The 26,626-nt window shown below is 41.7% G+C and overlaps 1 protein-coding gene across 3 annotated transcripts in view; it reads right to left on the reverse strand.

Moving 5' to 3' along the window:
* Positions 1-26,626, reverse strand: part of STK32A (serine/threonine kinase 32A) — a 312,631-nt gene that overhangs the window by 174,432 nt on the left and 111,573 nt on the right. For all 3 annotated transcript variants that reach the window (XM_082252874.1, XM_082252876.1, XM_082252875.1), the window contains exon 5: positions 18,350-18,523. In XM_082252874.1, the coding sequence (XP_082109000.1) occupies positions 18,350-18,523 (174 nt within the window). The remainder of the gene's footprint in view (positions 1-18,349; positions 18,524-26,626) is intronic.

Raw genomic sequence — 26,626 nt, forward strand, 5'->3', positions numbered from 1 at the left:
TATCACAACATTTTAAAAACAATGTTCATAAAGTGATAAGATAAATCATTGTTTGCTATGTTTTGTAAAAATCTTAGATTAGGATGTCCAGTATATAATTTGTTTGCTGATGTTGATTTACAGTCAGGTCCATAAATATATTGGACATCGACACAATTCTAATCTTTTTGGCTCTATACACCACCACAATGGATTTGAAAGGAAACAAACAAGATGTGCTGCAAACAAGAACTGAAGACTTTCAGCTTTAATTTGAGTGTATTTACATCCAAATCAGGTGAAAGGTGTAGGAATTACAACAGATTGTATATGTGCCTCCCACTTTTTAAGGGACCAAAAGTAATGGGACAATTGGCTTCTCAACTGTTCCATGGCCAAGTGTGTGTTATTCCCTCATTATCCCATTTACAAGGAGCAGATAAAAGGTCCAGAGTTCATTTCAAGTGTGCTATTTGCATTTGGAATCTGTTGCTGTCAACTCTCAATATTGTTGCAGAGTGCGATCACTGGGTGCAGCGGAGTCCATTCAGATCAGACATTGTGGAGTAAACAGGAACTGGCTGCTTTATTGGAACATAACACAGGAATCAAACATGTCACCTCATCATTTGTAAGAAGAACAACAGACAGGAAGAGATAACCAACAAGTTCAGTGCATTGTACAGGAAATACACATCATAGAGAATGCATAGCATATCACTAAGCATTAGCGACATCTACTGTCCTATTTGTGAACTGCAGTTTATCTGTAATAAGCTAAAAGCTGTTGTATCTCCAACACCCATTCTCAACAGCTAAGGCTTAGTCTATTAAACCCATCTTCTGTGTAAGCCTTGAGTGTCTTTCAGCGGTCAGAGGCTTTGTAAGGATATCTGCTGTCATATCCTCGGTCGGGCAATAAAGTAACTCAAGAAGACCTTGCTCTTGAAGATCCCTAAGAAAGTGGAACTTCACATCAATGTGCTTGGTTCTTGAATTAACTCCTTCCATGCGCGCAAGTGCAAGGCATCCTTGATTGTCCTCATAGATTTCTGTTGGTCCCAACTGTGGTTGACCCAAATCTGTTAATAGCTGTCTCAGCCATATGACTTCTTGGCTTGCCTGCGCTGCAGCAACGTATTCTGCTTCAGTAGACGACAGTGAAACAGAGAGTTGCTTTTTACTAGTCCAACTGATGGCACCTCCTGACAGAAAAAATAAGTAGCCACTGGTAGATTTCCTGTCGCTGGTGTCTCCTGCCCAGTCAGCATCCACATATCCTGTTAAGGTGCTTTCATCACTTGCTGGTAACTTTAACTTGTAATACGAAGTCCCTTTAAGATAGCGAATGATTTGCTTTACAGCATTCCAGTCCTTTTGACTTGGCATTGAAACCTTTCTGCATAGGATTCCAACAGTTGCTGCAATGTCCGGTCTTGTAGCAGTGGTGAGATACAGCAATTTCCCTATTGCCTTCCTGTATTGCGTATTAGTAGGTAATGGGTTATCTTGGCAATTCATCTCCTTTAGGTAGTTGGTTTCCATAGGAGACTTTACTGGTTTGGCGTCTTCCATTCCAAATGTTTCAATTATTTCTTGTATTTTGTGTCTTTGGTTCAGAAGAAAGCTGCCATCTTCCTCTCTCTCGATCTGGATGCCAAGGTAATTCTTTATGTTGCCAAGATCTTTGGTGTTGAAGTTCTGATTTAGTTTTTCTAGGATTTCTGCTTCATCCCCTTTTTGCTCAAAGTAAATCAGGATATCATCCACATAAATAAGCATATAGACCCATCTGTTTGCCAATTTCTTTGTGTATAAGCAGGGGTCTGCTTTACTCCTCAGAAAGTTTTGATGTGTAAGCACTTCATTTATTTTTATATTCCACGCTCTGGCTGCTTGCTTTAGACCATATATACTCCTGCGAAGTTTGCAAACTAGGTCTGGCCTTTGTTCATCTTTGAACCCTGGCGGCTGTTCCATGTAAATTTCTTCTGTTAGCTCGCCATGTAGAAACGCGGTTTTCACATCAAAATGTTTCACTTGCATTTTCTTTGTGACGGCTATTGTCAGTAAAGTCCTTATTGTAGTGTGCTTAACTACTGGTGCAAATGTCTCGTCATAGTCCTCTCCGTATTTTTGAGAATAGCCCTTGGCTACTAGCCTTGCCATCTGCATTGTATTCAACTTTAAAAGTCCATTTACAGCCTATGGCTTTCCTTCCGGGTGGTAGTTCTGTAAGTGTCCATGTTTTAGTGTCATGCATGGATTTTATCTCTTCATCAGCAGCCTTTATCCATTTTATTGCTTCTTGTTCTGAAAGCTGAGATATTTCTTCCCAAGTTGCAGGTTCGTTTATACTGGCAGTACTTGCTTTGTATGAAAGACGTACAGGTGGTTTACCTTTGTTTTCTCTTGTTGAACATCTTGGTTTTGTGTCTGAGCCTTCTTGTGTCTGCTCTTCAGTACTGGTAGAGTCTGCACTCACTTCAACTGTTTGTTCAGAAGTTATGGAGATAGGCTGGTCAATGTCAGTTTTCTCTTCTATTCTTGCTTCTACTGTTGTCATTACATTGTCTCTGAAATCTTCAACAAAAGTTATGATGTTGCTAATGGTAACCTTGTCTGTTTTGGGATTAAGGATTCTGTAGCCTTTGACATTGTCACTGTATCCAACAAAGATACCTTCAAATGCTCGGTTTTGGAGTTTGGTGCGTTTTTCTTCAGGTATGTAGATGAATGCTTTGCATCCAAAAACTCTTAAGTGTTTTACATTTGGCTTCTCATTGTGCCAAAGTTCATGTGGAGTTTTCTCTATTGTTCTGGAAAGAAGTCTGTTCTGCAAATATTTAGCTGTCATAGCTGCTTCACCCCAGTATTTTTGTGGTAGTCCAGAGTCTGTCAGCATACATCTGATCATTTCAGTCAGAGTTCTGTTCTTTCTTTCAGCTACTCCATTTTGTTCTGGTGTATATGGGACTGTCTTTTGATGTTCTATTCCATTCTGTTTTAAGTACTCTAGTATCTTACATCCTGTGAATTCACCTCCATTGTCACTCCGAAGTATGAGAGGCTTCCTCTGAAACTTGTTACTGGTCTTTATTATATAGTCTTGTAATTTGTCAAAAACTTCACTCTTGTGTTGTATTAGGTAGGTGACTGTGTATCTTGAATAGTCGTCTATGAAAGTCACTATGTACCTTTTGCCTCCAGGTGTAGGTGGGTTTAGGGGACCACACACGTCACTGTGAACTAAGTCAAGTGGTCTTGAAGCTCTCTTTTGACTGACTTTAGGAAGTGTTGCTCTTGTAGCTTTGGATTTAATGCAACATTCACACTTAACAGTAACTGGACAAGGGGATATTGTTAGATCCCTTGTCAGATTCCTCCTCTGTAGTTCCTGTATGCATTCTGGGTGTCTGTGACCTAGACGTCTGTGCCATATATGTATACAGTCATTGTGCTTGTGTGTACATAGTCTCACCTTTTCCTTCACTGTGTCGAGGTGATATAGATGATCATCCAGCTTGGCACTTGCTACTGTCTGGTTGCCGTTTAGGATTGAACACTTGTCACCTTGGAATTTTACAGTGAGTCCTCTGGCTGTTAGACGCTTCACAGATAAGAGTCCTCCTTCTAGATTAGGAACATAAGGCACATCTTTCACTGGTATGGCTAGGTTGTGTCCCGCATCATCAGGGCATACAAGAGTTCCATGCCCATATCCTTCTGCATGTATTTTGCTTCCATCTGCAAGATAAATAGTTTCTTTGTTGTTCAGATCAAGTTCTGTGAAAAAACTTCTATCACTCGTCATGTGACTGGTTGCCCCCGAATCGATGCACCAGCCTTGACATTTATTGTTGCCTGTCACTTTAAAAGTGGCATTCCAGTTTCCTTCCCATGGATCATTGATTGTGGCTTTGACCTTATGTTTAGCATAAGATGGACGCTGTCTTCTTTTCTCTGCTTTCCATATCGTACAGTCTTTCATTATGTGTCCCTGTTTGTGAATTCTGAAACACACTCTGGTCTCTTTCCTGTGTAACCTTGCGTCTGTAGCTTTAAGAGCGGTTCTGGTGTCGGTTTCTGTGGAGTTATGCACTAATTCCTTTCTTCTCTGATACTCATCTATGAGCCTGGTTTTTACAAATGTTAGCGTCAGATCTGTCTCAGGTTGTGTCTCCAGTGCATTGATCAGTGCAGTATATGTATCGGGCAAACTGCATAACAACATGGCTGCTCCGTGGCTGTCTGTTATATTCTCCCCGATTGATCTGAGTTGTGCAATCACTTCCAGCATTGCATTTATATGCGCCTGCATGTCCTGTTCTCTGCTAAGTCTCATTCTGTAAAGTTTCCGCAGTAGAAACAGCTTGCTGTTTAAACTGGATCTTTCATGCAGTCTTCTTAATATGTCCCACATGCCTTTAGCTGTGTCCTCATGGCGTATATGTATGAGCTGATCATCCTCCACTAGTAAGCTTATGGTGGCCCGTGCCTGTCTGTTTTTCTTGTCCCAGTCCTGATTATTGTCCTGTGGCCTCTCTGTGATGGTAACCTCCCACAAGTCATCTCTAGATAATAGCATTTCCACTTTAAACTTCCATAGCTGATAATTGTCATTGTTCAGCCTGGCCACTGAGAGTTTAAGTTCTGAGTTTCCAGCCATTTTTCCCTCCTTTATATATAAACAGGCTTACTTGTCTATAGGAGATGTCACTGGAAACCTTCCTTATGTCGATCTCCGCATCAGTCACACTGTCTCCCGTTCAAGGCTTTGTTCTGCCTGGGCCGCACCTGGTCATTAGACTTTATCCGGATCCTGGGCCCATAACCTGTTGCAGAGTGCGATCACTGGGTGCAGCGGAGTCCATTCAGATCAGACATTGTGGAGTAAACAGGAACTGGCTGCTTTATTGGAACATAACACAGGAATCAAACATGTCACCTCATCATTTGTAAGAAGAACAACAGACAGGAAGAGATAACCAACAAGTTCAGTGCATTGTACAGGAAATACACATCATAGAGAATGCATAGCATATCACTAAGCATTAGCGACATCTACTGTCCTATTTGTGAACTGCAGTTTATCTGTAATAAGCTAAAAGCTGTTGTATCTCCAACAAATATGAGATCCAAAGAGTTGTCACTATCAGTTAAGCAAGCCATCCTTATCCTGAAAAAACAAAACAAACCCATCTGAGAGATAGCAAAAACATTAGGTGTGGCCAAATCAACTGCTTAGAACATACTTAAAAAGAAAGAACGCACCAGTAAACTCAGCAACACCAAAAGACCCGGAAGACCACGGAAAACAACTGTGGTGGATGACCAAAGAATTATTTCCTTTGCGAAGAAAACACTCTTCACAATAGTTGGCCAGATCAAGAACACTCTCCAGGAGGTAGGTGTATGTGTGTCAAAGTCAACAATCAAGAGAAGACTTCACCAGAGTGAATACAGAGGGTTCACCACAAGATGTAAACCATTGGTGAGTCTCAAAAAACAGCAAGGCCAGATTAGAGTTTGCCAAACAACATCTAAAAAAGCCTTCACAGTTCTGGAACAGCTGATGATGTGACTGCTGACAAAAGCAGCAGGGTGAATTCTGAAGTGTTTCAGGCAATATTATCTGCTCATATTCAGCCAAATGCTTCAGAACTCTTTGGACGACGCTTCACAGTGCAGATGGACAATGAACCAAAGCATACTGCGAAAGCAACCAAAGAGTTTTTTAAGGGAAATAAGTGGAATGTTATGCAATGGCCAAGTCAATCACCTGACCTGAATCCGATTCAGCATTTCACTTTCTGAAGACAAAACTGAAGGGTAAATGCCCCGAGAACAAGCAGGAACTGAAGACAGTTGCAGTAGAGGCCTGGCAGAGCATCACCAGGGATGAAACCCAGTGTCTGGTGATGTCTATGCGTTCCAGAGTTCAGGCTGTAATTGACTGCAAAGGATTTACAACCAAGTATTAAAAAGTGAAAGTTTGATTTATGATTGTTAATCTGTCCAATTACTTTTGGTCCCTTAAATGTGGGAGGCACATATACAAACTGTTGTAATTCCTACACCGTTCACCTGATTTGGATGTAAATACCCTCAAATTAAAGCTGAAAGTCTTCAGTTTCATTTCTAAATCAATTGTGGTGGTGTATAGAGCCAAAAAGATTAGAATTGTGTTGATGTCCCAATATTTATGGACCTGACTGTAAATTAAAACAATATGGAAATTGCATTTTCTGATGGACTCGACCAATGTTTCTTTGCTCAGAGGGATCTCCCAGGTATAGTATATGCATTGTTACATTGGTCCGAGTTGGACCAATGAAACTATATAAAAAAAAAACATACCTGAAGTTCTTCTTTATTCTACAAATTTTGAATACAGAAGACATACATTTGAAACAGCAAGTGGAATAGATTACAATTATGTTCATATACTTAGGGAATGAAAAGGTTCACTTTACAGCATAACTCCACTTTTGTTGAGAAATAAAAAAACATTCCTCCCCGGGTGCAAGGACCTTAAAAAACTTTGCTGCAGATTCCTATCTTTTGTTATTCTGAAGAAATCCCTGTGTGTTTCTCTGTGCTTGTGTGGAAAACTGAGTCTAATGGGAGTGGTTTCATAATTATTAATCAGCTGTGTACCTGCAGGGCTCTAATGAGGAAATCTGCTGAGCCTGCATCTGTTTAAACGTATTCTTATTGGGAGTATCTCACCAAAAATTACATTTTTTTTGCAGGGGATGCTTGAAATGCCTGAAATCTGACTTGTGTCTTAGTGCAGACTTCTGGGAAAATCAGTGAGCCAATCACACAAGCAGGAAATGGTGTTTTCGGGGGGGGGGGGGGGGTGTTTCTGGGGGGGGGGTCAGTACATATATCTATGGGACGGCACGGGTGATTCCCTGGTTGAATTCATGGGAACCCTAAACAACAATGATAGGGGCATCAGTCTGACCTATGAATCAAGCGCGAGCGAGATTCATTTTTTGGATCTTAGGATCCGTATAGAGGAAGGGCAGATTGTTACCTCAACTTTCTTTAAACCGACTGACAGGAACGGATTCATAGATACCACGAGTTGTCATCACAAGTCGTGGTTAGAGTCCGTTCCTGTCAGTCAGTTCCTACGATTGAAGCGTAATTGTTCGCGTCATGAAGATTTCTTGCAGGAGGCCTCTGTCCTTAAAGAGAGATTTCGTGAGAAGGGGTACGATGAGTCTCTTTTGACTCAGGCCTTGTTAAAAGCTGATTCGAGAGCGAGAGAGGATCTTCTTCAGCCTAAACAGAGGGACTTAAAACGTCCTTTTGATTTTGCATTCCTCTCTTCGTACTCCACTCAACATTTCTCAGTGAAAACTATTCTTCGGCGCCATTGGCACATTCTGCGGAATGATTCAGTGTTGGGCCCCCTCTTACCTCCCCAGCCTCAGGTGATCTATAGGGGTGTCCCTCCCTTAAAGTTGCAGATTGCCCCCAACATTAGAGATCCCCCAAAAAACGTCTCTTTTTTTCAACAAATGGGAGGCTTTTATAAATGCAGGAGGTGCACTATCTGTCAGCTTAATGTGGTGAAAAAGAGACGAGTTGACACCTTTAAGTCTGGTTCTGGACAGGACTTTAAGATTAAACCGTTTATATCCTGTACCACCAGGTATGTGGTTTACCTGGTGAGATGTCCATGCGGCCTTGACTATGTTGGCCGCACCATCCGGGAGCTTCATGTGAGGCTCAAGGAGCATGTGGCCAACATAGTCAATGGCTTCCCCAAACACAGCCTCTCTAGGCACTATGATGAGTGCCACAATAGGGATCCTAGTGGCACTTTGTTTTTGGGGATAGACAAATTTTCAGGACATTGGAGAGGAAGCAATCTAACAAGAGGGGTTTCCAAGCTCGAAACGAGCTGGATATATAGACTCAAATCCTATACCCCCTTGGGTCTTAACATTGAATGGGATTTAAATGCCCATATTAATAATTCCTAGATTGGCGTTCCCCTCCCTTTCCTTGGTATTTGCTGTGCAATATTTGCTAGTTTTATTCAACGTGCACAATATTTCTGGATTTGTTTTATTATGTAGCATTTTAATGTATGTTTTGTACTATCTTATGTTGTTATTAATTGATGTATGTATTTTTATGCTTTTCTGAGACCTCCTTGTACCTTGGGTGTTCCACGATAGGAGCACGGATAGATGGCGCTGTCTCTCCTCGGGCCGTGGTTTGATATATTGGGTATTTATATACCTGATATGGTATATGGGGTAATGCCCTTTTTTGGTTGATCCCATTTATAGGACATTGCTCATTTGAAGGATGGGGGAGACATCGCAGTGTGGGGTTTTGTGAAGGGATTTCTCCTTACATTTCCCCATTATGTTGCTCTCCTCTCCCTTCCTCTTCTGGTCAGAGTGGTGGTTCCGGTCGTGTGGAGCGCATACCTCACTTCCGGCCACTTAGTTCCGGTGGGCGGTTTTCTCCTCCGCTATAGAAGGCACTGGCGCACCTTGTAGCCACACCCCATGACGACGTCCAATCGGACGAAACGTACGACGGGTGGCGTGCTGGGTGGCGCGTGCTACGATCTGTGGAGGAGACAGGACGGCCATAGATTCGGTGGTCCACGGCTGGGACGCCCTAAGGACATCTGGGAGGTCTCGGTGCCCATGTATTACATGCGAGATGTAGTACTTTTTTTGTGAGTACCATTCTTCTATTTAAGAATAAAGCCTTTTAAAGCGGTCTGCGCTATGTGATGTCCCTCTTTCTCTTTGCATAACATACCACATCGTGAGCTTACTAGGACCGCATTGGAGAAGCCTTCATGATTTCCAGTTATGCGCTACTTTTGATCTCTGTGATGGAGATCAATCACTTTTGGTAAGAAGTACTGGTGTTGGAGTGCTTTCTGGTGGTGGTTTTCTGCTCGAGAATTACTTCTTCATGTGGAGACGGACACACATGGACTGCTTTTTTATTGCTTTTTACACATCCTTAAGTGGGACTGTCATTCATAAAGGGTCTTAGCGCCACAGTTTTGTTTTTTACATATTCTGTGTACAGAATACCTCCAGGTAGCCATATTGCATTGCATTTTACAGAAAATTACAGAGCTGCAGATTAAAAAGGAAAGGTAATTGTTAATAACATTCAATTACAATATGAGGAGTGTAAAATCCCACCTAGTATTTATGGGCTTCCTCGTATTAGAGTCCTGCTCCTCATCTGATATAATGAGACTTGGGACCGGGGTCAAACACTGACCCTCCAGTCAACCCAAATATAGATCTGTAGTCCAGATATCAATAGATGACAAAAAACAGTAAATAAGCTGGCGTTCAGGGAGGTTACAGGAGGTTGGTGTGAGCAGTGTATGGTAAGCAATATACTTACCAACCAATTTTTTGCTTGTTTATTATGTATTCGGTCTGACCAGACTTCTGAGGTTGAGCACCACACCCCCCACACACACCTGTATTCTATCAGTGTCCACTATCAAGTAGATATAGGAGGAGTCCCTTGTAGTGCATTAGCACATCTCTCCCAGCAAGGAGTGTTGTCTCCAAGGATTAGAGAGGCTGGTCACCTCTTTTTTATGGATAGTGTAGGACCCACTGATAATGGGGTACTTTGACGCAGTGGTGGGCTTGAGCACGATATGGCCATATGGTGGGACCAAATCCCCATTTTTATTTATGGATTGTCTCCATATTTGATAATCATTTCTTTTGCATGTGTGCACTATTCTTTTTTAACATACATGTCGCTTGGTTCATAGCTGCACCGGCTTTAGATATACATGTTCAGGGTTTGCTCCCCCAATTTTTTGCTTGTTTATAATATACTAAAAATGCCAGAAAACATACTGCACTTATAGGCGCTCCGTATCCTTCTTCTCAGATAGATGGACCAGGCTACCTAAAATAGAGTGTTTTATCAAAAATGGTCCCACCAGCAGAGTCTCCCCTGTCTTAGAACACATTCATAGCGGAGCTGGCGTCACATACCTCCTGTTCTGTTGTATTCCCCTTCATCCTACGGCCTGCCGCCGCTATGGCAGCTCCAGTGTTTAAATACCGGCTCCAACCCGGCGTGTCACTTCCGACGGAAGTGAGACATGCCGGGTCCGGTCTCAAACTGCGCATGCGTCAAGGACGGAGCATGTGCAGTGCTAATACAGTGGAACCAATGGAGGCCCCCGAGGTTCCTAAAGCCATAGGGAAACAGGAAAGCGACAAGCGGTTCCCGTTGCCCTATCAAGAGACTGCACACTCGTCCCCACATAAGGATCACCCAGGAAACATGCCCCCAGCGGCTGGAGGCGGGAGAACTCAACAGGTCCAGGACAGCACGACTGTCCTGATGGGGGTGCACTAATTCAGCACTAAATCAATTCATGTGTATAAATAATGACACATGCTTATTTTTTGATGTAGAACCTTAGAGATCATCTCATTACAGCTATATGCCCCTGACGAAGCGACAGCAAAACATGTCGGGCATTATCTGTTGGATATAGCCGTATTGGCTGATTGACTTGAGGTCAATTTGAGAAACAGCTTTTTTTTTTTTTAACTTAACTTTTATGATGTCTCTGTATGTTTTTTTTTTTTGCTTTGTGCAAACAGTTTAATGTATTAATTTGAAATAAAGTTTGTATTTTGCTTTTTACCTATTGGTGGTCTAAACCTATTACTGGGTACCATTAAAATCCCCCTCTTTTGTTCAAGCCCTCATATTGCCACTCTGTGGTAGAACCTATTAGTCCTTGACTTTCAATTCAATTTTTTTGGGATGTAGGTACCATTCTATATATTTTTATGTCTCAGGTAACTTTAATGACACAACATTATTTAACATATCTATGGCAATGTTTGACCATTCTTCCAGAAGCGCATTTTTGAGGTTAGGCACTGATGTAGATGAGAAGGCCTGTTTTGCAGTCTCCGCTGTAATTAATTCCGGGTTTCAGGTTGAGGTCATGACTCTGTGCAGGCCAGTCAAGTTCCTGCACCCCAAACTCACTCATGTAATAAAAACATGGGCTCTGCTATTGTAGGAAAAGAGGCAACATACTGTATGTACGGATAGTTATCACTAGATTCTCTATTTTAAAAATCAGCATATGAAATCTTGTATTCTGACAACTGCTTGTGCTTCTCCTTTCATGATAGGCATTTGCAATTGATGTGGCTTAATTCCTAAATGGTGTACACATTTAAAAATGAGAACATTGGTAAAAGCCAAAAGTAGTAGAGAACATTCCATTTTTATTTTATATTAAACCATGGATGATCTAGTGGTCATCTGGATGGTGGAGCATACATTCCATAGCCAACCATGGCTGCATAATAAATTCTGTGCTCATACGATCTGCTTGTTATTGCACATTTGTACATGAACATCTTTCACATCAATTACAAATGGCTATCGTGAAAGAAGAAAATTAAAGAACTTTAATTTGTATAATCATTTGTCTCGGTGCTGAGAAAACTACACAGGTAAACAGGCTAATTGCTCATACTTAGTGATTTTAACAACTGTGAAGCAAAAACACGTCTCAGTTTATACCAACATCCTTTACCGAGACATTTTAAATCACAATTTCTTGGCTGAAGACGATGACAGTATAAAGACATTGTGTTCATTGCGACAGTAGAACAGCGAGTCTTACTGTATAACATGAATCACCAGAGCTATCATAAAGATATATTTATTCATGGTATTAAGATATATAAATCAGACATGTAAATGGTGTTGCAGAGACACACTGATTTAGACATTACATCTCCTTCCTTGGTTCTGTGTGTACCTTCTGCCAAGATAGAAAGTTATTTAATCAGCTGTCAGTCTTCCCAGCAGCCTAAAGTATGACAGCCCATTACAAAGTGTATAGCAGGAGCAGCCTGAAACTCCCTGATATGGGCTCATTTCCATGTGACAGTAATCCCCCGCTCCATCGCGGTTCAGTTTTCGCGGTCCCGGTAATTCGCGTTTTTTTTTGTAATGTTATTTTACTATATAAATCATTAAAAATGAAATATTTTTGTGTTTTCCATAGCTCTTGCTATGTCTCTTAGTATCTTTTATGTGTTTAAATGAGTTTCTATTGTTTTAAAAGTGTTTTTAAAGACCTTAAAATGCTTCTACACGTACAGTGACAGTAAAAATAACATGTCTACAATGCATTTTAATAGGGTTTTTCTATTTCGCGGAATTTCACTTTTCGCGGCTGGGTCCGGAACCTAACCCCCGCAATGGAGGGGGGTTTACTGTATCCACAAAGAAACAATTAATTTATGTAACATCAGTTTTTACATGAATGACTTCAGCAAACAACAGGTAATTGACAATCCCATAGGACATCACAATAAATACCTAAACGCTCATATTTCTCTCTTCACCTTTTTCTATATTTAAATAAAAACTCCAAATTAAATCAGAAATATAATAAAAAACAATCAAAGCTGTGAAATAGCCACACTATGCTTTTCTCCACACTTTGGGGTTGGTTTACAAAAGGCAAATAGACTGTGCACTCTGCAGGTGCAGTTGCTCCAGAGCTTAGTACATGAGGGGAAGCTTAACTTTGCAAAGAATACCCAATAACATGCAAGGAAAAAAAAACTGCTTTTTTACTTGCACATGATTGGATGATGGAAGTAATCAGAGCCTCTGCTCATTTACTAAGCTCTGGAGCAACTGAACTTGCAGAGTGCACAGTCTATTTGCCTTTAGTAAATCAACCCCTTTGTGTATCTGTAGGCTTACACAGTACTACTGACCTAATTTAATGTGTTTCCACAAATTTGCATAAACACTATTACATGGGAGATGTTTGTAACTGAGCTAAGGGCCCACCACTGTGATTCCTTAAAACCTTTGTATACTTATCCCTTGTAAGTACCCCCGCCCCTCCCACCACCACTTCTCTGTACCTCCTAGCAACCCCACCCCCCAAAGCCATATACTTACCTGTGCACACTCCTGCCAAATCCATGCCGTGTCCCAAGGAGAGACAGTGGGGGGAGATTTATTCAAACTAGTGCACACAGAATATGGTGCAGCTGTGCATAGAAACCAATGAGCTTCCAGGTTTTATCATCAAGACTTAATTAAACAAGCTCAAGAGAGAGAGAGAGAGAGAGAGAGAGAGAGAGAGAGAGAGAGAGAGAGAGAGAGAGAGAGAGAGAGAGAGAGAGAGAGAGAGAGAGAGAGAGAGAGAGAGAGAGAGAGAGAGAGAGAGAGAGGAGAGAGAGAGAGAGAGAGAGAGAGAGAGAGAGAGAGAGAGAGAGAGAGAGAGAGAGAGAGAGAGAGAGAGAGAGAGGAGAGAGAGGAGAGAGAGAGAGAGAGAGAGAGAGAGAGAGAGAGAGAGAGAGAGAGAAGAGAGGAGAGAGAGAGGAGAGAGAGAGAGAGAGAGAGAGAGAGAAGAGAGAAGAGAGAGAGAGAGAGAGAGAGAGAGAGAGAGAGAGAGAGAGAGAGAGAGAGAGAGAGAGAGAGAGAGAGATCTCTCTCTCTCTCTCTCTCTCTCTTTCTGCTGCTTACCCGAGGGACTGCCAGGTAAATCTATATTGTTCTCTGCCTAACAGGGAGCAGTATCTGCTAGTAAGGTCTGCTCAATGTGCTCAGGTGCAACTCAGTTTCCCACTGATACAATAGGGAGGCATATTGGACAATGGGAGGAAACCTGACAAATGAGTGCACAGGCATTTATTACAGCCCTGGTGATTGTGGGAGGAAAGTGCCTCAGTGCATGCTGGGATACTGTATACATGCTAGAAGCACATGTGCTCGGGGTCTTGCAGCTTGAAAGCAGAGTCCTGGAGGGAGGGGGCGGCTGCCTCCTCCTCTGTAGAAGTTGCCATGCGGCCTCAGGTGGTCTGATTCTGCATACAGAAAGTACAGATCTGTGTCAAGGGGTCTGACCTGAGGGGGGGGGCATCCCTGCAGCTAGAAGAGTCAGTGGACAGGTTTCAGTAAAGGGGATGCTAGAGAGTATCCTGAAGATAATGTAGTACACCAACTCTATTGCTGGAGAGAGAGAGCAAGGAGACATAGCCCTTTCCATACATGTGGCAGGATGGTCAAAGCAGTGTGACTGCTTCCACAAGCAACCTAGTGAGGCCAAGTAAGAGTTGTCCTTATCAACTGTATATAGTTCCAGTTGGAGTATCCTACCATTCCCTTCTCCCATCCAAGTTCCACAATAAATACTAAAACCGATACACCCCTGGACTGTTTATTGAGTAACGAGCCATTGAGCGTAAGGATGAATGTGTGAAATGTACCCTAAGTGACTGTCTGCTGGTAATCAGAGGAGGCCCAACAAGTCATCATACAGCAAGTCCTACAGGGGCAGTGCTACATATTCACCAGCTTGTGTGTGCCCGGTTTAAGTAAATCTCCCCCCAGTGTCTCAATGGGAATGGATGAGATTTTTCCCACTCATATGCAAAAAAAAGTGAAGGCCAAAAGAGTTTCCAGTGTCATCTGTGTGGATCCCTGTGGGCTACACAATGTGGCTATGGCAGGAGCATGGACAGGTAAGTATAAGACTTTGAGGGAGTGCTAATAGGAGGTAATAGTTGTAAATTAAATCAGGGGTCTCAAAACTTTCTAACCAAAGCCAGTTTACTGTTCTTGAGACTTTAGGCCGGCTGGATTGTGGCCAGTGGGGTAGAAAATTTACATACATCAGTAGGAGTAAACAATGCCTCAGGCTTGGTGGTCCAGTGTGAATAAAAAAAAAATTACATAGCACCTGTGGTAAGTAGGATGAGGAATAGTGCTCCATCATTGGTATTAGTGGAAGGGATAGTGCCCCATCATTGTTTTTTGTGGGCAGAATAATGCTCCATCATTGGTATCAGTGGGAGGAATAGTGCTCCACTGTTGGTGCTATTGTAAAGATTAGTGCTACATATCAGTGAGAGGTATAGTGCCCCATGGGCAGAGTAGATGCTTGCAAAGGGCTGGATCTGGGCCATGGATCACAATGTGGGGACCAATGACGTAAAGGATAGCTTTACAAAGTTATAATAATCCTTTCAATGCAAACCTGTGTTTTGCCAAGGCAGTTCAAAGCAACAGGTTGGCTTTAATGGCTGGTTTACAAGAAACACATACTTTGCTTCATTCTGCCATCAGGATCAAATAAAATACTACTTCTAGATATGAAGTGTAGCACCCTCCTTTGTAGGTGCTAGAAGAGAGAGTATAGTTTTTGTGTCTTTCTGCTTACCAGAGAGATTGCCAGGTAAATTCATATTACTCTCTGCCTACCGGGGAGCAGGATCTGTTAGTGAGGTCTGCTCATGGTGCTCAGTTGCAGCTCAGCTTGTCTGAAGTGTTTTACACTGGTCCAATAGGGAGGCATATCAGACAGTGGGAGGAAACCTGACAAATGAGTGCACAGGGGTTAAGTAGTGCCTTGTGAATGCTGGGATACTGTATAAATGTCAAGGGCACATGTGCTCTGGGTCTTTCAGTTGGAGAGAGGGGTCCCTGAGAAAGGGGGCGGCTGCCCCTCCTCTGTAGAAGCTGTCATGCAGCCTCAGGTGTTCGACCTGAAGGCCTGAGAGTCAGAGAGAATCTGAACCCAGAGGTCCTGAGCTGACTGGAAGGGAGACAGTGGAAAGGATCTGATTCTGGCTACACTGTGTTGTGGTGCCTGTCTTGTGAGGGACACCTTCTTCTGCTAGACGGGTATCAGCCAAGGGGATGCTAGAGAGTGTCCTGAAGATAATGTAGTTGCATCGGGTCTGCTGCTAGAGAGAGCAAGAAGACTTGATTCTTCCATACAAGTGGCAGTATGGTTAAAGCAGAGTGTCTGCTTCCACAAATACCTTAGCGAGGCCAAGTGAGAGTTGTCCTTATCTACTGTAAATAGTTCAAGTTGGAGTATCCTACTATTCCCTTCTCCCACCCAAGTTCCACAATAAATACCAAAAACCAAATTCCCTGGACTTTTTTTTGAGTAACGAGCAACTGGGAGTAAGGATGGATTAGTGAACTGTCCCCTAGTGACTGTCTGCAGGTAATCAAAGGAGACCCAAGAAGTCATCACACAGCAAGTCCTACGGGGACAGTGTTACAGGAGGGGTGTGTGGCATTTGCCCATTTCTCTCATCTGACAGCACTAGGGCTAGGTGATTAGCCCAGCACCAGCACTGTGAGGTTAGGTAGAAAGCCCCTTATTGTTTGTAAGTTCCAAATAGAGTGATTTAGAACATTCACAGGATTTCCTTTTATTGCTCCATCAGCTGAACAGGGGAGTATGTCCTGCCAGGTGACTGGGTAAAGGAAAACAATTATAAAATACACATAATAATTCCCTGTACGTGGCATCATTAGCTTTTATATTATCCAGCAGGGCCGCCATCAGGGGGGTACAGCCCATACAGATGTAGGGGGCCCGGGCGTCCCGAGGGGCCCAGTCCTGAGGGATGCCCAGACTCCAAGTTGACACCTCCCCTTTTTTCCTTTCCTCCCCTACACTGGCTCCTGACTCCCAGCCTCCCACTGTCGAAATTATTGGTTGCTAGGACCGCCTGGCATCCTAGCATTCAATTATATGCCATAACAGGCCCGGGCAGAGGAGGAGGAAGTAACTTGGTGGTCAGGCCTGGGGGCCAAGGCCTACAGCTGTGTAAGGGGCCCCAACATTTCTGATGGCTGCCCTGTTATCCAGTATATGACTTTTGTCAGCAGAGAAAAAACTACTTATGATGTAGTAAAACATGCAATGTGTACATACCATCCTCATTTGAACATTGTAAAATGTATGTTTTTGTTTTTTTGTAGATACCAGTAAAGTTGAAACCCACAAGATCGTATATTTTTGTAGACTCCAGCAACAAGATCTTACAAAGTCCACAGCCTCATTTTTTTAGTAAGTTATCCCACTGAATATACTCCAGTATTAGTGAGAGGAGTAAGATTCAATGGCAAAGCAAAAGTGTAGAGTCAGGAACTCTGGCAGATGAATCTTTCTACTGGAGTAATAGTTTATAATTCCTAGCATCCACCTAGCACAAAATTACGAGTTTAGGGAAGGCTGACCATTTATTCTGGCCACATATTCTATTCCAAAAACAAACCGACAGACATCATGAAATGTAACTTTTTCCTGCTGATATGGATAAAGAAATGCATGCACATAAAAGGTTTTGTTTCATTTTCTAAAGAGAAAAACAAACTTTAGGAATGAAATACTGATTGCAGAGTGTTAGGACAGGGGTGTGAATGTGGCTCAACACAAAATCGTTAACTTACTAAAAATGTTTTTTTTTTTTTTTTGGGGCGGGGATTTTTATGTAAAAATGCTTTAACAAATGCAGCTGAAGAAAAATTTATCAGTGTCTCTTTATTGGACTTTTACACGTTTTATCCTCCCAAAGAAAAGTATCCCACTCCTTACAATCACGCCTTATTCATGTCATCAGTTTTCAAAAGCACCTATATTTTTGAGCAACTATTTTCAAGGATGAAGCACATGAAGGGCAAAATGAGAACCTTAATATCTGATGAGCACCTTGAGAATTCATTGAGAATTGCTACTACAGCAATTGAATCAGATAATGATGCATTCGTTTATCAAAAACAGTGTCAAATATCGCAATAGCTTTATGTTGCCCTCTTTTACATTTATACTAAAAAATATTACAAAAAAAAAAAAAATGTTTTAATATTTAGATAGGTACATTATCTGTATCAGTTATATTTAATTTGTGATCTGCCTGACTTTTTCTGCTCATCAGCTATCCTTATTGTTAGTGTATTATATGTGTGGCCCTAGACAATTCCTCTTCTTCCAATGTAGCCCAAGAAGGTCAAAAGAAAGAAAATCCCTGTGTTAGAGCTCCGACTTAGGGGGCGACCTGTGAAGTCGCGTGCAGCGCGACTTCGGCGCAACTTGCACGGACTTCACATAATGGAAGTCAATGCAAGTCGCCTCCATGTCGCCCCAAAGTAGTACAGGACACTTTTTCTAAGTCGGAGCGACTTGTGTCGCTCCTATTAGAACCGGTCCTGTACTACTCAATGACCGCGACCGTGCACGACTTGCCAGGCTGACCAAGTCGCCTGACAAGTCGTATTAGTGTGAACCGGCACTTAGGGTTTTTCAAGACCATTGACAATGATGCTACAGGCATACTAGCTTTCTTTTACTTTTCCCTCCCTGACATTGTACTAAAATAGTATATATTTATTAAAACAAATCAGTCAGGCCAAACTATATTGGGATACTCTAAACATTTTCCTAGACTGCAATGTACTACATGGGATTTAAATCCTAATTACAGGCTAAACAGAGAGGAGTAATGCTCACACTTTAGAGGTAAGGACTCACCGGTGAATGATATTCTTGCTCTGCAAATAGTCAAGTGCCAAGGCCAGTTCACAGATGAAGAGCTTTACAGATGCCTCAGAGAAGCGCATATTTTGCTGCAGATGGTATCTAAGGTCACCACCAAGGAGAAGATCTACAACCATGAACATGTCCTCCTCATCTTGAAAGGAATACCTGGGGTAAATATAATATATAAGAATTATATGAAGAATAAGGAAGACAATATCAAACTTAACATTAGTGCTTCTATTCATGTTCTAACAAAAGAAATTAATGACCATACCAATTTTCACTTTAAGCTGAGCCGGAGTTTAAGAAAATGCTGGTAAGCAAATTTGTTTTATTTACACACTGCTTGCAGAAAATGGGCAGTGCAGGGTACACTTTCTGCATCTGTAAGTGGAGCTGAGTGCTGGGATAATGCAACTCCATCACACATGCACATGAACTACATCATCACTAAACGCTTAATGGCCAAGCAAGAAAACAGCAGGAGAAACCTCCATGAAGATGGTGGCAGCTGTGGAACAGGTGGGGGGGCATGGAGCTGTTTTCAGAATAACAGAGCAAACTCAGAAGTAACTTTGCCATAATAAACAAATATACCATGCATAATTCCACAATATGGCAAGCGCTCCCACTGAACCTCTTGCCCTAATTTTCTCTTTTGCACCCTAAGAGGTCTATTTATAAAATGTTTTCACACAAGAGTTACAGCCCAGATTTTTTAATTGGAGCAATGTTGTAATCCTGGATGAAAATTATTTAAATCTTGAGTGAAAACATTTATAAAAAGACCTTTTAAAGTATGCCTCGAAGCTCATGTAATAGTCCCAGAAATGTGCGGTTCATTTTTGTTACGAATAAATAATCTGACAAATTTTTTGTTATTCCGAGATTCGGATATGTCGGAATATCCAAATTAAAGTATAAACGAAGTCTACCGAATACTCCAAATAAACAAACTAAATTTGTCTGAATTTCCGAAATTAAAATTAAAATCAAATTTTACATCGAATTCCATTCAAAATCGAACTGTAAACATATTTCTGATATAAAAGACTGTGTACCATTTCAAAATAATGCTGTTTTTGTTAAGCTAAAGATGATTTAAAGAGTCATTGTAATCATTTGATCAAGATTTTTCTTTTGTTTGTTCACTTTGCCGCATTTGAATTGAAAAAAAATCTAAAATTTTAGATTCAACCAATTTGAAATTATCGATTCGAATATTTCAAATCAATAAAATCAGTAAATTCAACAGAAATTTGAAACATAAATAAAACTAATTCTGAATGTGAATCCCGAATTTTAATTGAATGAACCAACCAAATTTAACAAAACTAAATAACTTGATTAATGAATCTAAACTAAAGTTTAGAAAAACTAAACATTTTTTTTCATCATGCACATGTCCAAATAGTCCCATAACAAGTTAAAATGGGATGCACAAGATTCAAACAGAAAAAAAAAAAAAACTATTTACCTCCCCCATGTGAGACACATCCTCTTTCATTGTGTCTTATCCCCCCTCCCTGACACTGCAGATCACAATGGGAGTGATTCAGCAACCGAGCTGTCAATCTAGAGAGCAGTGGGCAGGACTAGGTGTGGCCAGGTGTTGACTGGCAAGCTACAGGCTTCTGAATTATCAGTGACAATGCTGATAGCCACGTTCCCTTGCTATGTCTTCCAATTCCACTGTAGTGAAAGTAGACACAGTCATGGGGTTGAACTTTGCAAATGATTGGATGACTGAAGTGAAGACAGCTGTACCTTATTTACTAAGATAAGTGAAAATCGTTTTTCAAATCATTTTTCAAAGCCAAAATGCCATACTTTAAAATACCCCACTGAATACTGAAAACCTGAAAGAGATTTTTGAGTTAAGTACATTGTTAACTTATTAAAGCAGCAGAGGTAAATGTATCAAAGTTAAGCAAAGAAAAAGCAATGTCAAATTTGTCTTCATTTGTTATTTGCTTGCTGTTGTGCGCTGTGCGGTTACCCAGCAATTTGTATTCCTAACATAACCAAACCACTACATTTCTGAAATGTAAAATTCATTTATACAGAATCAGTTTGTAAATCCATATTATAACTAGTAAAACAAAGATTCTTCTACAAGAAGGAGCAATAACACTGTTTTCTCTTCCATAATGACCTTTATGAACTTTTAATCTCTATACCTCCAAATAAGCATACATATTTTATATCTTTTCAATAGTTACCTCCATTACTATTCATAGACATCCCAAGTTAGATGCAGTACTAAAAGGGCAGTCATGTCTCTTCATAAAGATTTCCCTCCACAACTTTACTAACCTTACATACAGAACTTATTTTGCAGAATGGAATTTCATTGTGCCTATCAAGCTTTGTTATAAATGTTTGATGAATGCAGGGAAATGATAAAAAAACAACAATTATGATGGCAAATATTGATGGCATTGAGTTATTAATATGTATTACTAATTACAAATTCACCATAAGTCCCCCTACTTGAAAGAATACAAGCAAAACTCGCTGACAAAGTACAGAAGATCCTGACAGTCTGGCAGCCATGGTGGTCCCACTACCATCCTTTAGGATTTGATCAAACCCTTTTGACCCTTTAATGGTGCAAACAAATTGGTCCACTCTATATATCCTTTTTTTTCTTTTTTTTCTCTTCTCTTCTACCCCCCCCCCCTCCCCACACACATATATTGTTGTCATTGCCATTATCTGCTTCCTCCACCCTTCCATTTTGATAGTCACACTCGTTAGTTTATTCCAGACACCTAATCCACTCTTCTTGGCTATTGCAGATTTTTTTCTATTGCATACTGCTTTAATATCATGTTACTTTAAAACAATCATGTAATACTGGTACATCTCTGACCATACTGTGTTTATGAGACTTCTATGTATGTGCCCAAAAAAAACTCAAATGGCATGATTTTTTTTCAGTGTAATAAAAAAAAAAACGATTAAAGCTAAAATTTAGTTAAGACAAAACAAAAATTGCTACAGCACTAAAATGCAATGAAGTATGTCCCCCGTTGTGCAGGCAGCTAGAAATCTTCACTGCAAGGATGTCCCATCCTCTTCATGGCTCAGAACCTTCTGCATTGCCATGGTTATTAGCTTTGGGTCTTCAGGCAGAATTGCAATACAGTTGAACTGTCAGAGAACCACCCCCTCCTCCTCCATTGAGAAAAGTTATTTCATTGATTACATTACTTGTAACATGATATGTGAATGGGAAAAGAGTCTGATGTGTCATAGGATTCTCTCCCCCATTCAGAGATTGTGGTACAAGCAGTGTAATCAATGAAAGAATGTTTCTCAATAGAGGGGTACAGAGGAGGGGCAGTTCCCCCGTCCCCTTTACTGCTGTTCTGCCTAAAGACCTGAATCTAAATCCATTGCAGTGCCAGAAGTTCAGAGCAAAGAAGTGGACAGGCATTCCTGCAATAAAGGTTTCTCCAGGGTTCCGGTGTCTGCACAAGGTAGGGCATACTTCATTATAGGTAATGTGACTAAAACTGTAAGGCATTTGTTTAAAGTTAACCTTTAGCTGTAAAAGGTAGTTTAAAAAATACACAAAATCAGTCAGTGAAAAGGTTTGGTTTATTGGGGTTTATTTATTAAAGGCACATAGGCTGTTCCCTGCCAATTTGTTTCAGTTTGATCTGATGGTGGCAGCTTGGAAGATAAGAATCGAAGAATGGGGAGAGAAAGAAATGCCATTTTGTACCCATTTGAAATGACAAATATGACCTAGAGGTCTGGGACATCCATACTAGCACAAATGAAAATAGATGTTACCCCACTCCTCTGAGGTGGACTCAGTAGTTCAGGGCTGACATAAAATGCCTTGTTTTACACTATGGGGGCTTTTTAATAAAGGCAAAAATGCCATTTAATGCGTGTCTGCTTGCTTTTGATTCGATGGAGGCAGCTTGGAAGGTAAGAATCAGAGTAGGGTCATCCATTCATTGTTAACAGGGCAGGCTTGGTGGACTTAGTAGTCTAGGGCTGACATAAAATAGCTTCTTTTACAATATGGGATTTATTTACTAAAGGCACAAATACTGTTTACTGCCTGTCTGCTTGCTTTAGATTTGATGGAGGTAGCTTGGAAGGTAAGAATTAGAGTAGGGTCACCCATTCATTGTTAACAGGGCAGGCTTGGTGGGCTCGGTAGTCCAGGGCTGACATATAATGCCTATTACACTATGGGGTTTATTTACTAAAAGCATGTAGGCTGTTTACTGCCTTTCTGCTTGCTTTTGATTCGATGGAGGCAGCTTCAAAAGTAAGAATCAGAGTAGGGTCACCCATTCATTGTTAACAGGGCAGGCTTGGTGGACTCAGTAGGCCAGGGCTTGCAACAGAAGGAAGTGTTAAGCCTTGGTTTTAAGATGTCTATGGAGAGTGAAAATACCCCTTTCACTTGGTAGATGTAGTAACCATGAAAGTAAAAGACTTAGGCTCCTTACTGTGGAGTAAGAGTACCTTTCTCTAGTGACTTCCTTGATGACTTTATCAAGGGATTTCGTAACTAGGTGTTTAGAATCAAAAAGCATACATAGAAGACACTTCTTACAAATTGGTTCAGCAGAGCAAACTTTTAGCCACAAAAAATGTCCGTATTGATAAGGACAAGCACTGGTTCACACCGATGCAGCTTTGAAATTGCGCTACTTCAGCACGATTTCAAAGCCACACACATCAGTGAGATTTGCACTGCTGATTTCATTGCAACTTGCAACTCCATTTAATAGAAGTCTATGCAAGTAGCAAAAAGTTGGTAAAAATTAGTGCAGGAACCTTCTTCATAATTGCTGCTGCATGAGGTAATAGGAATGGTTCCATTGCTGGCAATGGGGTGCGACTTGTCATGGGATTTGGAACTGTCAAATTGCATCACAAGTCATGCTGGAGTGAATGGGGGCTAAAGGACATTCTGGAGAATTCTGTAGAGAGTCAACACAAAACAATAAGGCTAAGGGCATCAGCTATAATTGTTCCAAGAGAGCAGGGACCTCTAAGACAGGTTCCTGGTCTCTATTTATTTGTCTTGTCCAGAGAGCAACAGTCTGGCAAATAGATATGGCGGCAATAGCCAGCTGTTGAACTGGACCTGCAAATTGAACCTTTAAGAGGGATTTAAAATGCCTGTCAACAGAATCCTTAAAAGAGAAAATTTACTCAATAAGAACTTTAAGGTGTTTACTGGAGAACAAAAATAGAAGGATCCAAAACTGTAACAGCCAACTTTTTTCTAAAATTCTTTTTCAATACAATAAATCTCAGGAGAAAAGCTTAGAAGGACTGAATGCTCTCAGGATTAGGCCATTGCTCATGCTATGCACAATCAATGTATGGGAAGAGTCTTTTTTTACTTAGCTTGCCTCTTAGTGACCACAGGGGCTTGTTAAGGCTGTTGAGAATTAGGTTCTGCTATGGAAAGACTAGTTCACACTGCATCAGTTAGTGAGTCCACAGTAGAGAGCATTTGGTGCAAAGTTGCATCTTGTGGCTCATAAAATTCCGGGGAAGGAAATTCCTCTGCAGTCTCTACTACACATTTAGCATTCCCAACACTATCCTCAATATCATTCTCCAGTAGGTTAGGAGGTTCTTCTAACCCCATGAGTGTAGCATTGATGGCCTCTGAAAACCAATAGTTCTATACGTGCAGAAGGTTTCTAAAGAATTAAGGGAGATTGCTAGAAAAATTTGCTGAGGTCACACAGGCTGTGTTGTGCATGCCTGAAGGGAGCTATAGTCAAATTAGGGAACTGGTGTCATGATAGAACACTGCTTCGGAATAAGGGAACAGCTATCACCTTGCTCAGTGTTTTGACTTTCCTGTAGGCTATCTGCAGGATGCATGTAATTCGGCCCTTTTGACCCACATCTCTTGAGCCTATAATCTGCCAATGCTAAGTGTAAGGGGATCCCAGCTGAGGTATTCAAATAATGGAAAGTAGACTGGATGGGGTTTTGCATGTCCAACAATAGGAGCCACTATACCTCAGGTGCTAACTATGTTTCTATGGCTGTGTCTCCGTGGCAGAGGCAACAGGAATGCAGAAACATACTGTGTGTATTTTTGGTGGATAGGATATGCAGGAATGCATCAGTCAGGAGGCATGTTATACTTCTAAGACCAAGGAGGAGAAAAAAATGTCAAATTTAAGTTTCTCGTCCTGAGAAATGTTAGAGACAAATGCACTTTAAGTGTCCGAAACCAGAGTTCCAATGAGAACACATTCAACTCATAGACAACATTACATCTGTTACAGACTTATAGGCTTCAAGTGGTTCTAAAGCCTTAAGGCTTATCCCCTTAATGCATTCTCTGCTGCAGCTTCCTCCCTGACCCCCCCTTTCGTTACCTGACTCCATCCAGCTCCCGTCGCTGTCTCCCTCCTCATTGGACAGATCAAATCCGGTGACACAGGAGCAGGGGGGCGAATCAGAGTCTCGCTGTCTGTGTCAATGGATTCAGCAGCGATACCCAGGAGCAAGCATGCGGGATGCACCTGATAAAGAGGAGAGGCCTGGAGCGCTGGTGGGGGGACCCCAGAAGAAGATGATCGGGGCTGCTCTGTGCAAAACCATTGCACAGAGAAGGTAAGTATAGACATGTCTATTATTTTTATGAAAAACAACAAAGCTTTAGAATGACTTTTAGTAACTCCAGGGCGAGATCTATTGCCAAAGTTTCACCCTCATATATCATAAGATTGAAATGTTCTTAAGCAATCTCCACCATATAAAATGTAAAAGGTAAGCTCATCACAATGGTTTCAGCTGGGGATTGTCTTTCACATGCTGAGATTTTGTTGGTATAGTCTTCAATAGTCTTCAATATATTATATTTCTGTTTACCAGTCATTAAATGTAATAGCTGCATTAGTTTTATTTTCTTCTGGCTTTTTCCTTTTATTTTACCTGGTAATCCTGCAAATAACACTCATCTTGACCCTGTGTGCATACACTCATTTCTCCATAGAATAAATGTAAGGAACTATGGTTGTCACACAGAAAAGACTTCAGACAAGTCTTCTTTTGTTCATTTCCATTTACATGATGGACTTATGGGATTAGTTGTTTAAAATATTTGTGCATTTCTGGTAAGATCAACAGGGATTTTTAGTACTTGAATAAAATAATCTTATTGTGAAAAGTAAAAAATAAAGCAGCCAGCACATCTAAGGATTGGTAAGCTGCAATATACTCCATTTTTTGGTTTTATATTTAGATACACTTATTAAAGTGTACAACATAGCTCTACAATATGTAGTTATGGCCTAAGAATGCAATGTCACCTTTAGAGCTTGTTGACACCAGGTGTGCTGGGACTGCTGGATAGCCTTACCCAGCACAGTCTCAAAGCAAGACAAGGCAAAAAGCTTTGTTTCCTTTTAGGGCTGTTCACACTGCTGTGCGAATAGAACTTAACGAAATGTCGTCATTCGAGGCTGCTGGACACTGTACAGTCCTCTGTGGCTGTGTGAATGAGCACTTAGCTAGCCTGTCAAATACACAAAAATATCTATATTAATAAAAGCCCTGTATCTCTGCATCCGTCCCTGTGTCCGTGGAAATGCGCTACTGCGCATGTGCCACAGGACAGCCGTTGGGACGCAGAGAGACTTCGGGAGTGCGGATACTGCAGCCGGCCCACGGCCTTTAGGAGAGGCTGGGGATCGGGCCTGCATGGGGCTCCCAGGATGATGGACACCCTACGGAGTTCCACCCTCTGCGGAGGAGGCGCCGGGAGGACCGAGGAGACGGCTTCCGGGGACTGAACTGATGAGACGCTGCCGTGACCGTGAGGTAAGTGCACGGGGGGGGGGATGCTGGCATCTCTGCATTGATTGGTGGCATCGCTGTGGGCTCTCTGCAATTAGGGGCATTGCTGTGGGCACTCTGCGATTGGGGGCATTGCTGTGGGCACTCTGCAATTGGGGGCATTGCTGTGGGCACTCTGCAATTGGGGGCATTGCTGTGGGCACTCTGCAATTGGGGGCATTGCTGTGGGCACTCACTCTGCAATTGGGGGCATCGCTGTGGGCACCCCGCGATTGGGGGCATCGCTGTGGGCACTCTGCGATTGGGGGCATTGCTGTGGGAACTCTGCAATTGGGGGCATTGCTGTGTGCACTCTGCGATTGGGGGCATTGCTGTGGGCACTCTGCGATTGGGGGCATCGCTGTGGGCACTCTGCGATTGGGGGCATTGCTGTGGGCACTCTGCATTGACGTCCCCCCCCCC

This window comes from Pelophylax lessonae, assembly GCF_965119305.1.
Source record: "Pelophylax lessonae genome assembly, chromosome: 4".
NCBI classification, from domain to species: Eukaryota; Metazoa; Chordata; class Amphibia; order Anura; family Ranidae; genus Pelophylax; species Pelophylax lessonae.